Genomic DNA, 14,238 nt, shown 5'->3' on the forward strand with positions numbered 1-14,238 from the left:
AATAAAAAGACAAAAGATGCTGATTCATCTTTATATCATGGATGAACCTGAAAAACACTATGTGGTATGAAAGAAAGAAGTGGAAGACTATATATTGTATGGGTTTTATTTATATGAAATGTCCAGAGAATGCAAAGTTATAGGAAAATATATTAGTTTGGGACTAGAGGTGAGAACAGGGAGTGACTGTATATGAGTATGAGGAATCATTTTTGTGATAATGGAAATATTCTAAAACTAGGTTGTGATAGTTATCAGTTCAGTTTAGTTCAGTCGCTCAGTCGTGTCCGACTCTTTGCGACCCCATGAATCACAGCATGCCAGGCCTCCCTGTCTGTCACCAACTCCTAGAGCTCACTCAAACTCACATCCATCGAGTCCGTGATGCCATCCAGCCATCTCATCCTCGGTCATCCCCTTCTCCTCCTGCCCCCAATCCCTCCCAGCATCAGAGTCTTTTCCAATGAGTCAGCTCTTCGCATGAGGTGGCCAAAGTACTGGAGTTTCAGCTTTAGCATCATTCCTTCCAAAGAACAACCAGGACTGATCTCTTTTAGAATGGGCTGGTTGAATCTCCCTGCAGTCCAAGGGACTCTCAAGAGTCTTCTCCAACACCACAGTTCAAAAGCATCAATTCTTTGGCGCTCAGCCTTCTTCACAGTCCAACTCTCACATCCATACATGACCACTGGAAAAACCATAGCCTTGACTAGATGGACCTTTGTTGGCAAAGTAATGTCTCTGCTTTTTAATATGCTATTTAGGTTAGTCATAACTTTCCTTCCAAGGAGTAAGTGTCTTTTCATTTCATGGATGCAATCACCATCTGCAGTGATTTTGGAGCCCGAAAAAATAAAGTCTGACACTGTTTCCACTGTTTTCCCGTCTATTTCCCATGAAGTGATGGGACCAGATGCCATGATCTTAGTTTTCTGAATGTTGTTGTACAACTCTCTAAATTTACTAAAAAATACTGAAATGTGTATTTTAAATGACTGAATTTTAAGTAAATTGTGACATCAATGAAGGTGCTAAGGAATGAGTGTTGAATTCTGTCAGCTGATTTTCTACTGAAAATTTGTATGATTTTCATCTTTCTTAATTTCTTAAATTAAAAATTCTAATATTAAACCAGTCTTAAATCTTGGCTTGAGTATAAATTGGTCTTAATACATGTATGTTACTAGTAGGTATGATATACTGCTATTTTGTTTATGATTTTGAGACCTTATGAGAAAAATTGGTCTCTCATTGTTTTTCTTATGATGTTCTTGTCAAGTTTTTGTTTTACTGTTTTTCATATAATCATTTAAGATTGATGGTAAATGTTTTTCATTATATTTTTGGAATAATTTACTTTTGTAGCCATATGGGCATACAGTTTTCTCTGTAGGAAAGTTTTTACATATTCAGTTTTTAAAGTATTTATTTGCATTTTCAGATTTTCTGTTTCTTTGTCAATTTTAATAAGTTGTGTTTTCCTAGGAATTTGTTCATTTCATGTCATTTTTCAAATTCATGGAGTCAGAATTGTTAATAGTTGTGTTGTCTGTGAAGTCCTTAGTATTACTGTCCTTTTCATTCTCAGTTGAGACTTGTGCCTTCTCTGATTATCTGTGATCCATCTTGCTAAAAGATCTGTTATTTATTTTGGTTATTTCCAAAAGCTGACTGCTTTGATTTTTCTCTCATACATTTGTTTTCTACTAAAAGTATTTTGCTCCAGTGTTTGCTATTTCTTTTCTCCTGGTTTGGGATTTTTTTCCTTTTTTTAAATTTTTTGATAGGAATATTTGACTGCTTTATCAGTTATTGTGAAAGGTCTATTAAAGTCCACTGTAGTTGTAGGTGTGACAGTTTTTTCATTTTGGTTCTGTGAATTTTTGCTTTATTTTGGAGCTGTCTTTTTATGTGTGCCATTTTAGAATATTTACGTCTTTTGTGATGGATCATGTTTCTTATTATAAAATAACCCTCTCATTGAGCAATATTTCTTGCCTTACTTCTCTTGTCAGAGATGAAGATAACTTTACAAGTTCTCTTTTGGTTAGTGTTTGCATTTTTTTACACTTTTACTTTAGCCAGTCAGTGCCCTTATGTTTTAAGAATATCTCTTATAAGCAGTATCAAATAAGTTTTAAAACTCTTCTCTGATGGTCTGCCTGAAGTGCATTCCCTTCAGTGCCTCTTTTAGCTTGGGCCTGATGGTGTGTTTGAGGATGTGTCTGTGAGTTGGCCTGTAAAATGTTTTTATTCACCATCATTTTGAAGGATAGGTTTGATTAGATTAGAATTCTACATTGGCAGTTAGTTTCTTTCCCCACTTTAAAGCCATTCATTTTCTGTCTCACACAGTTGTGTAGATAAAGCTGCATTCCATAATCAGACACGTCTCCTATACTTCTCTGCTGGGTCTAGTGTGCAGGTAAATGGGCTACATATGTTAAGAGGAAACCTTGATTCCCTTTAGTTGCTGGCATGGTTTCTAGCAGCTTTGTCTTTTTAACCTGAGAATGGTTTTCAGGCATGCTGCATGGTCACAGGGTCAGAATGTTGGTAAGACCCCAGTCGGAGCTCTCGTTAGTGTGTTATAGGGTACCCTCGTGGTGCCCTGGGGTCCGAGGACATGATGGATCCCGTGGTTCAGTTACGAGGGCTCCTTCAGGACGACTTCCTCAGATTCCCTGTCTGTCTTATCTGCTTTTACTTCATGGCGTTGGCTCCTCTCCTGTCTATTCCCTTCCCTTATATCATACTACATGTAGCTGCTTATTAGCCAGTATGTGTTACCTAACATGCACTGGGCAGCATTTTACATTCTGAATTTAAAATTGTATTCTTCATGTTAAATGATAGTGAATCGAACCATTATTTCTTTAACAAATATATCCTACTAGTTTAGAATTCCTTTGGCACTACTAACATTTTTCTTTGATGCTAAATTTTAATTCTTCATGGGAAAAATTAACTATGAAGACATATATCAGACATCCAAAAAACAAGACTACCATATTAGTCTTTATTTAGTCACCAAGTCATGTCCAACTCTTGTGACTTCATGGACTGTAGCCCGCCAGGCTCCTCTGTCCATGGGATTTTCCAGGCAAGAATACTGGAGTGGGTTGCCATTTCCATCTCCAGGGGATCTTCTGGACCCAGGAATTGAACCCAGGTCTCTTGCATTGCAGACTGATTCTTTACCAACTGAGCTATAAGGGAAGCCCCACCATATTGAGTTCCCACTGCTTGACTTAAGCCGGAAGTCACTTCACTTGTGTCCGACCCTGTGCGACCAAATAGACATCAGCCCGCTAGGCTCCTCTGTCCCTGGGATCCTCCAGGCAAGAATACTGAAGTGGGTTGCCATTTCCTTCTCCAATGCATGAAAGTGAAAAGTGAAAGGGAAGTCGCTCACTCGTGCCTGACTCTTAGCAACCCCATGGACTGCAGCCTACCAGGCTCCTCCGTCCATGGGATTTTCCAGGCAAGACTCCCGTGTGTAAAACAGCCGGCTGGTGAGAAGCTGCCATGTAACACAGGGAGCTTAGCCTGGGGCTCTGTGATAACCGAGAGGGGTAGGATGGGAGAGGTGCGAGGGATGTGGGATGTGGGGATGGGAGGGAGGCCCCAGAAGGAGGGGATATGGGTTCTAGGATATGGGTTTTATCAACTGCAGTTCTCAGTTCCACAGGAAGTGTATGGGCTCAGAATGTCTCAGCTTCAGCTGCTACTTGTTTGTTGCACTAGTCCTGATCAACTCATAATTGGCTTGTATGAGTGTAGGTAGCTGAGTAGGTACCTTCTATGCTGTAATTTTACTTTGTTTTTTATTTGTCTATTTATTTAAATGAGGACCTACCTTTTTTCAGAGGGTTTAATTTTACTAAAAAAAAATGTCTTTGTTGAGCCACAAAGGAACGATCCCTTGAAAATGAAGGGAAAGTTGCTCAGTCGTGTCTGACTCTTTGTGACCCCATGGACTCTGTAGTCCATGGAATTCTCCAGGCCAGAATACTGGAGTGGGTAGCCTATCCCTCTCCAGCGGATCTTCCTGACCCAGCAATCGAACCGGGGTCTCCTGCATTGCAGGTGGATTCTTTGCCAACTGAGCTATGAGAGAAGCCCCAACTAATCCCTTAAGGAAGTAATTATGTTTATTAACTGTTTCAAAGTTACGATTCTATGGTAAACTCATAATTATGAAATTGTTGGTTTGTATATATTTTCAAGTCAGTGATTCTCAGATATGATCTGCAGTCACCAAGTCAGGCATCCATAAAATAACAGTGATTTTCATAGCAGTAAGGTGTGATTTGCACGTTTCATTGGGTTGGCATTTGCACTGATGGGGCAGAAGCAGTGGTGGATAGAACTGCCAGCATCTTGTCAGGAACCAAGAAAGTGGCATCAATCTGTAGTCATTTATGTTGACATGAATGGATTTATTTGTATTCAGTGGATAAATAATTAAAAATTTTAATTAGGTTCATTTTCTAATAGAGTACTATGGATAGATACATGTATAATCTTAACAGTACCTCTTCCTCTAAGAGTATAAAGGGGTCCTGACATGAGAGTTTGAGAAGGATTCCTTTCAGTGCTTGGTAGATGTATAGACAAGCAAGTATTTTGTTCAGTCTGATGCTGATGAAGAAATGCTTAGAGAATATGATTGCTTTGATAGATAAATCCAGTCTATCTTCAAGTTTTATGTGAATCTTATGTAATGTTCAATTCATTGCTTTAAAATTTTAACTAGGTTATATTCGTAAATAAAATACTTTGCAGGTGCTGATCTTAAGGAAAGAGCCAAAATGAGTTCCAGTGAAGTTGGTCCTTTTGTCTCCAAAATAAGAGCAATGATTAATGAAATTGGTAAGTACAATTAAATTGTCCTTTTAACATGGTTAAAGTGACCTTAAATATTGGATTTTAAAAGTTGCACACTGTTTTTAAGTATTATGAAGTGAAAGTCGCTCAGTCTTGTCCGACTATTTGTGACCCCATGGACTGTATAGTTCATGGAATTCTCTAGGCCAGAATACTGGAGTGGGTAGCCTTTCCCTTCTCCAGGGGATCTTCCCATCTTTATGTATAAGCTTTGGCTAAAATATTTACATAATTAGATAATCATGGTGTATAGCTGGTTGTAAAACAGAATGTATGTTAATGTTTAATTTGAAAAATTGTGAAAAATATTTTGTTATTAAACCTGCCTCATATTTATGATGATGATACTTATGGAGGTAATTATTAGAAAACAAAGAATAATTTGGCATAAGCGTTTGACATAAGTATATTTCTTAAATAATTGCATTCACAGACATACAGATTTGGATTTATTTTTTGCATAAGTGGGATTATACTGTTTCTTTAGAATTACAGTCTTCTTTGTAAGGTTTATATTTTAGTACATATAAATTTGCTTTTATTATTAATACCTTTTAATACGTCACTGCATAGTAATCCATGGTCTTACCCAGAATTTTAAATTATTTCTTCATTAATGAACATTGGATGTTTTTGTTGTTTTGGCTGTTTTGTTTTCATGTTGTTTTAAACTGCTTTTGTTTTTTATAATAAAATAGTGATTCCTTTGTACAAATTCTTTTAGAACATTAGTATATATAAGATAGATTTCTAAATATGGTATTGCAGTTCTAAGTATCATGTGTTCATTTTACATTTTAATAAATGCTACCAGATTATATTGCAAAAAGATTATAATAATTTATATTCCATCAATTATATGACAGTACCTGTTTCTTCATGTTCTTGCAACATTTAATGTTGCTACCTTTTTAGTTTGCCAAAGTTAAAGAAAAAATAGATCTTAACATTTTAATTTGCACTTTCCCAGATGCTAGTGTAATGTTATATCTTTTCAAATTAAACTTGCCTTTCCGCTTCTGTAGATTGCCTTTTCACATTCTTCATCTCCTTTTCTATAGTATCACTTAATAACTATTTACTTAAAAGTCAGTTTTGTATTGATCTTTTGTTGTTAAACGTATTACAGGTATTGTCTCTTAATATCCCACCCTAATTTAATTCCAGGAGCTTTATATATCTAGAGGGTAGTAAGTTCTCTTCATTGTTTTGTTTTGTTTTTTTAAACTGAAGATTTCTTTGCTATTCCTCACACCTCAATTCTTCCAAATGAATTTAGGATTGTTAATTTTAAATGGAAGAGGAAAAATAGTCTCATGAGCCTGTGATTGGAATTTCTGTAAATATTGTTTGTAAAGAATTAGCGTTTTTATGATACAGAGTCTTTCCATTCATCATGTGCATGTCTCTCATTTTATGGGGGGATCATTCATGTTTTAATGTTCTTTAAGAAAGTTTTCTTCGCATTGGCTTCAGTCTTGTATCTTTTTTCCCCTCTCAGATTTATCCTTATTTTATAGCACTTATTCCTTTGAATGGAATCTTTTCCTGATATTTCTGTTGAAGTCTGGTTATTGTTGTAGGTCCATAGGAAATTTGTTAAATTTTTTGTGCTTGTTTTGTATCATGCTAGCTTACTACTTGTATTAGTTATTGTTATTTCTCAATTTTCTTGTGTTTTCCAGAAAGCAAAAAAGTTCCTTATATATAAATAATGCTGTTTTTTATCTTCTCCTTTTCCAACATTTTAATCTTAATATTTTTCATGTATTTTCCCATTGGCTAAGGCTTTTGGCGCAATATTCAGTTGTTGAAGTGATCATCTTCATCCCTTTATCTGAGTATGAGGAATGCATTTAATATTTTGCCAGTAGTTATCAAGTTCAGGGGGTTTTCTTATATTTCAGCTTGTTTTGGAGTTTATTACTCTTCTTGTCAAGAATAAGGGTTAAAATTTGTCAGCTGCCTTTTTGGTATGTGTCAAGATGGTATCTATTAGAATTTGTCTCAGCTTTGATTATACTTAATTGTATTACTAGCATTACTGATGCTACACTGGCCTTGTGTTACCAGAATAAATACTGCCTGGTCATTGTGGTTAGTGGTTATGGTGGTTTTTAATATATACCACTGGATTTAATTTTATATGTTTTGATATAAGCATAAATGAGATGGGATCTTCTAATTATGTGTTTTGTGTTAAAGTGAGAAGTTTTTCATCTTTTTCTGTGCTATCCAGGGAAATCTTCTGTTACTTGAAAGAGTAGTAGAATTTGACCATGTGACATCTTTGGGGTTTTGTTATTGTTGGTTACCTTTTGTTTTTAGAGCTAAGTTTTAAAATATATATGTTTTGATTTCTAAAATAGTTCTTGTCATCTTCCTACCTTTTGTTTATCCCTTGTCAGTTTTATTAGAGGCTCTCCTCTGCTTCTCTTTCCACACGACTGCATGGTCAGATAGATGTCTTCTGAGGCAGAGCGTGGATTTGTTTTCCACTGTGGTCAGAGAACTTGATCTTGGAAGTAAAAGTTTATGCTGTCCGTAACTGTATATATATATGCTAGGACGAATTGTTAAGACTGGTTCAGTTGTAAACATTACCTTGATGTTTCTTCTCAGCCTCTTTCTATTTTATTGAATCTGAAATTGGAATTTTCTGGGACTTCTTACATGAAGAACTATTCCTTTTTTAGTAGTGGTGTTTTCTTCTCAGTGGTTGTAGTGGTAGCATTTCTGTTCTGGATCCTGATCCAGTATACTCGTTTCCCTTCCATGGGTTCCCTAACTTGGGAGAGATACTTTTCACTATGATATTACAATGGGCATAAATCTTTTAAGATGTCTATTTTTGGGGACTTACTGAGATTTTGAGGGGCAAGTAAAAACTGTCTTGATCAAATCTCTTTGTTTAAACCACAGGCTAGCAAACTTTTTCTTAAAAGGACTGACAGATATTTTAGGCTTTGTGGGGCTGTTATGGCCCATGTTGCAGCAACTCAATTTTTTTTTCTTTTAAAGACTATTTTTCAGGAGCAGTTTTAGGTTCATGTCAAAATGGAGGGTGGGTAAAGAGATTTCTCATATATCCTCAGCCCTCAGTATGCATAACCTTTTCCCCATTGTTAATATTTCACACCAGAGTGGCACATTGGTTATAACTGATGAACCGACAGTGATATATCATAATTATCCAAGTCCATATGTTTACATTAGGGTTCATTATTAGTGTTTTACATTCCATGGGTTTGAACAAATGTAAAATGACATGTATTCATCATTATAGTGTTATGCAGAGTGTTTTCACTGCCCTAAAAACCTTCTGTACTTGTTCTGTCCATCCCTTCTGCTGTGTCTGGCAACCACGTTTTACTGTCTTCATGGTTTTGCATTTCCAGAGTATCAGATATTTGGAATCATATAATATGTAGCTTTTTCAGATTGGCTTCTTTTCACTAAGTAATACGCATTGACATTTTCTCCAGGTTGTTTCATGCCTTGCGAGCTCTTTTCTTTTTATTGCTGAATAATATTCCAGTGTAAAGATGTATCACAGTTTGTTTATCCATATACCTACTGAAGCACATCTTGGTTGCTTCCAGGTGTTGGCAGTTATGAATAAAGATGCTGTACACATCTGTGTGCAGATTTTTGATTAACTGTGTTTTCAGTTCCTTTGTGTAACTACCAAGGAACATGATCGCTAGATTGTGTGGTTAAGAGTCTGTTTAGTTAAGAATTTACCAAACTGTCTTCCAAAGTGGCTGTACCATTTTGTCTTCCCACTGGCAGTGAATGAGTTTCTGTTGCTTTATATCCATGCCAGCATTTGTCAGTACTCCAGGTTGTGGCTATTCTGATAGGTGTGTAGTGGTATCTCTTTATTGTTTTAATTTGCATTTCCATGATGACCTATGATGTGTCTTTTCATAGGCTTGTTTACTATCTTTATGTCTTCTTTGGTGCTGCTGCTGCTGCTGCTAAGTTGTTTTAGTCGTGTCCAACTCTGTGCGACCCATAGACGGCAGCCCACCAGGCTCCCCCGTCCCTGGGATTCTCCAGGCAGGAACACTGGAGTGGGTTGCTATTTCCTTCGCCACTGCATGAAAGTGAAAAGTAAAAGTGAAGTCGCTTAGTTGTGTCCGACTCTTAGCGACCCCATGGACTGCAGCCTACTAGGCTCCTCCATTCATGGGATTTTCCAGGCCAGCGTACTGGAGTGGGGTGCCATTGCCTTCTCCCTTCTTTGGTGAGGTGTTTGTTAAGGCTTTTGGCTCAGTTTTTGATTGAATTGCTTTTCTTATTGTTGAGCTTTGAATTTTTCGTATATTTTAGATAACATTCCTTTATCAGATATGTCGTTTGCAAATACTTTGTCCCAGTCTGTGGATTGTCTTATTCTCTTGGCTTTATCTTTGATGGTATACTGTGAGGGCTTCCCAGGTGATGCTCATGGTAAAGAACCTGCTTGCCAATGAAACGTAAGAGATGGGAGTTCAATCCCTGGGTCAGGAAGATGCCCTAGAGGAAGTTATGGCAACCTACTCCAGTAGTCTTGCCTGGAGAATCCTATGGACAAAGGAGCCTGGCAGGCTACATACGGTCCGCAGAGTTGCAAAGAGTCGGACACATCTGAAGCAACTTAGCACAAAACAGCACACTCCAGCTTATCACCCACCAGCCTGTCATAGCTAGTACTAGGGTACTTCAGGCAGAGCAACCAACTAGGCTGGGATACAGCCTCACCCACCAGCTTCGAAGTCGCTAGTTGTGTGCAACTCTTTTGTGACCCCATGCCAGCTGCTTCAAGACTTCTTGAGCCCACAACTACTCTGGTACCTGGCCCTGTCCTCCAGAGGGTCTGGGACCAAGCCCTGCACACTAGTAAGCTGGCGATAGATGCCCACCTAAGGGCTCTGCAGTCAGAGACTTAAGGTCCTGACTCTGCCTGTCAGTTGGCTGGCACTAGCCTTAGACCAGCCTCAGCAACCATTGGGCAGGCACCAGCTTCACGTCACCTTCGGCCCCAGCCCTGCCCACTAGCGTGTTGATACACTCCAGGACCTCCAGGGCCAAAGACTCTAGGATCTGGCTTTGCCCACCCAGGGACTGATATTAACCTCAGACAAGCTTTACCAGCTTGTTCACAGGACCTGCCCTGATGCAAGCCAACACTAGCTCTAAGACATTTTGGACCCCTCAGCAGGCCTACCCAGGATACAGCCGTACACACCAACAGGACAACAACAGCTTTGGGATACCCTGGGCCCTGTAGCCAGCTATGTCAAGAACTGGCTCTGCCTACCAGCCGATCAACATTAGATCCAGGAACCCCAGCTCTGCAGTTACCCGCCCCACAACCTGGCTCTGCCCACCAGTGATCCATTACAAGCCTTGGGACCCCCTAGGGATCCACAGCCAGCCAACCACCTTGTGACCCATCCCTGCCTAGCATCAACCAGCAGCAGTAAGGACCTGGCAAACAGCTGACTTGGAGCCAGCTATGCCTGCCAGACTGTTCACAGTAGTCAGCTTGCTGTAACAGCAGGGCCCATGCAGCCCCCATGAGGGGCATACCTTGAGCATACAGTTCCGGTGGGTGTATGTCACTCCAACACACTGTTGGAGTGTGTTGCTGGAACACATAGGATGTCTCCTACTAAAGAGCCGTTCTCCAAGGTTGGGGAATGTAACCAAACTACCAAATACATAGCAATAGAAATGACAAATTAGTCAGAAAGAGGCCACAGAAGTACATGTTCTAAATGAAGGAACAAGATAAAACTCCATAAGGACTAAATGAAGTAGAGATAAGCAATTTACCAGATAAGAAGTTCAAGGTAATTGATCCTAAAAATGTTCAAAGAAATCAGGAAAAGATTGGATGTATAGATTGAGAATATAGAAGTTTTTAACAAAGAGTTCTAAAATATGAAATGACCAAACAGAGCTTAAGAATGCAGTAACTGAAAAAAAAAATATGCTAGAAGAGATCAACAGTAGATTAGATCATAGAGAGGAACAAGTTAGCTGGAAAAATGGAGTAGTGGAAATCAATGAAACGGAACAGAAAAAGAATAAGAAGAAATGAGGACAGTTTAAGAGGCTTGTAGGGCACCAAGCATCTGAACATTTGCGTTTTAGGAGTCCCAGAAGAAGAGAGAAAGGGGAATGGAATGTATTTGAAGACATAATAGCTAACAACTTCCCTGACCTGGGAAAGGACCAGGAAGAACAGAGAGCCCCCAACAAGATCAACCCCAAGAAGATCACACCAAGATACATTGTATAATTAAAATGGCAAAAACTAACCATAAAGAGAGACTATTAAAAGCAGCAAGGAAGAGTAACAAGTTACCTAAAAGGGAACTCTCTTAAGGTTATCAGCTGACTTTTTAGCAGAAACCCTGCAGAGCAGAAGGTTGTGGCTTGATACACTTAAATTGATGCAAGGGAAAAACCTACAACCTAATATACTCTACCCACAGGCTTTCATTCAGATTTGATGTAGGGATCAAAACTTTTACAGACAAGAAAAGCTTATAGCACTAGCAAACCAACTTTACACAGAGTAGTGGAGGGGTTTTTCAAAGAGAAAAAGAAAAGGCCAAGTTTTTATCATGATGGATGATGAGATTAAGAAAAATAAATCTGGAGAAATAGTGATATATTTGAGAAGGGGAAAAATTGCAACCTGGAATGATTTTCACTGTAGTAGTAAACATTTCAGGCATGATACAATTTTAGTAATATTGACCAGTAAAAGAATGTTAGAGAACTCAAGATTAAGTTTTAAGAAAGTCATCTGATCTGTATTTCAGAATTCCCAGGCCCTTTGCTCAATTCTCTGCAGCCACTATCCAAAGGGCAATTGTTCAATTATCTGTCAGGGTTCATCCTAGAAAAAAACTGGGAAAAATGAAAGAGGGTTTTGTTCAGACTGTCTTTTTTTTTTCAGGTAGATTAGTGAGGGAAAGGGGTTGCTGATTTAGCATTCTGTGGGATTCTAATATCCCCTCAATCCTGGAGACAGTATTAGTTGATTTTTGAATTTACCTAATAATATAGCAAATTTTCTTTTTAAAAACAGACCAACTCAGGAGGCCTGTATATTCGCTGATCCATGAACATTGTTACTCCAGGGAGCCTCCTTAGATCCTTGTTAAATTTCCATATATGACTCTCTGTCCTCCTCTTAAGTCAGCTCTGATCACCCCTCCTTGAATCTTAGTCAGTTGGATAGTCCACTTACTTATCCCAAGTGTAATAAACACACCTCAAAAAAAAAAAATAAAATAAAAAGGCTACAACTAGAAATATGAAAATTATGAAAGAAAAAATATTATTGGTAAAGGCAAATATATAGTAAAGGTAGTAAATCAACCACATATAAAAGTAGTATGAAAGTTAAGAAATGAAAGTAGTAAAATCACCTGTATCTTCAATAAGTAGTAAAGGGATACATAAAATAATATAAAATATGATGTCAAAAACAGTGACATATTGGGGCAGGTGGAAATGCAGAGTTGTTAAAATACATTTAAACTTAAGGGATCATCAGCTTAAAATAATTACTCAAAACATACATATTGGTATATTTAAACTGCATGGTAACTGTAAACCAAAAATGTAGTAATATAATAGATACACGCACAAAACAAGAAAGGAATCCAAATGTAACACTTAAGATGATAATCAAATCACAAGGGAATAGAGCAAAAGAAGAACAAAAAACAACTTCACAAAAAGCCCAAACACAATTTTCAAAATAACAATAATTCAGTAATTACTATCAGTAATTGGACTTCCCTGATAGCTCCGTTGGTAAAGACTCTGCCTGCAATGCAGGAGATGCTGGTTTGATTCCTGAGTTGGGAAAGTCCGCTGGAAAAGGGATAGGTTACCCACTCCAGTATTCTTGGGCTTCCCTTGTGGCTCAGGTGGTAAAGAATCTGCCTGCGATACGGCAGACCTGGGTTTGATCCTTGGGTTGGGAAGATCCGCAGAGAAGGGAACGTCTACCCACTCCAGTATTCTGGCCTGGAGAATTCCATGGACTGTATATATGTATAGTCCATGGGGTAGCAAGGAGTCAGGACTGAGTGACTTTCACTATTAGTAATTACTTTATATGTAAATTGACTGAAAGCTCTAATCAAAGATATAGTTGCTGAATGGATACAAGCACAGCGTGGATACACACACAGACTGAAAGTAAGAGGGTGGAAAAAGTTATTCTATGCAAGTGGAAATGAAAAGAATGTCAGGATAGTTATATCAGACAGAGTAGATTTTTACAACAAAGACTATCACAGGAGACAAAGAAGGACATTACATAATGACCGTGGGATCAGTTGAGTATGCAGCCAGCATAGGCACACCTAGACACATGAAAGGGGGAAATTGGTAGTAACACAGTAATAGTAGGGGATTTTAACACCCCACTTACATCACTGAACAGATAATCCAGACAGAAAATGAATAAGGAAATATTGGCCTCAATCGACACATTAGACCTGTGCTCTAAAGAGCAGAGTACACATTCTTTTTAGGTACATGTGGAACATTCTTCAGGATAGGTCACATGCTGAGCCACAAAACTAGCCCCAGTAAAGTTACAAAAATTTGAGATCTTATCAAGCATGTTTTGCAACCACAACACTGTGAGATAGGCATCAGCTACAAAACAATAAAATTACTATTTACTTGTATTATTAAACCCTCAAAAAAACCCAAAAAAACCCAAATCCCAAACACATGGAGGCTAAAACCCACACAAAGTTAGTAAAAGGAAAGAAATTATAAAGATCAGAGCAGAAATAAAGGAGATACTGAAAGGTTGTTGCCGAGCTGTGAAAGATGCCAGGATTCTTGGCCTCTGGAGAGAATTCAAGCTGGGGCCAGTGACGAGGCTTGATCGCTCAGAGCTTTTGTATTTTACTAAAGTTCTATTAAAGTATAAAAGAGATAGAGAAAACTTCTGACATATACATCAGAAACTGGCAGAAAGAGTGTCCCCCTGTTAGTCTTTAAGTAAGTAAGTAAGTAAAGTCACTCAGTCGTGTCTGACTCTTTGTGAACCCGTGGACTGCAGCCCACCAGGCTCCTCAGTCCATGGGATTCTCCAGGCAAGAATACTGGAGTGGGTTGCCATTTCCTTCTCCAGGGGATCTTCCCGACCCAGGGATCGAACCCGGGTCTCCCTCATTGGAGGCAGATGCTTTAACCTCTGAGCCACCAGGGAAGCTAGCTGCTAGCTGTCTGCTAATTTGAGAAAGTCAGTTCAGTCAGTTCAGTCGCTCAGTTGTGTCCGACTCTTTGCGACCCCATGAACTGCAGCATGCCAGG

The 14,238-nt window shown here is 38.5% G+C and overlaps 1 protein-coding gene across 1 annotated transcript in view; it reads left to right on the top strand.

Annotated features, from left to right (window-relative positions):
• The window catches only part of AUH (AU RNA binding methylglutaconyl-CoA hydratase), a 189,261-nt gene that overhangs the window by 55,737 nt on the left and 119,286 nt on the right, over window positions 1–14,238 (top strand). The window contains exon 4 of the mRNA XM_005684235.3: window positions 4,789–4,875. Within this exon, the coding sequence (XP_005684292.3) occupies window positions 4,789–4,875 (87 nt within the window). The remainder of the gene's footprint in view (window positions 1–4,788; window positions 4,876–14,238) is intronic.

Source organism: Capra hircus, chromosome 8 (genome assembly GCF_001704415.2).
Source record: "Capra hircus breed San Clemente chromosome 8, ASM170441v1, whole genome shotgun sequence".
Classification (NCBI taxonomy): domain Eukaryota; kingdom Metazoa; phylum Chordata; class Mammalia; order Artiodactyla; family Bovidae; genus Capra; species Capra hircus.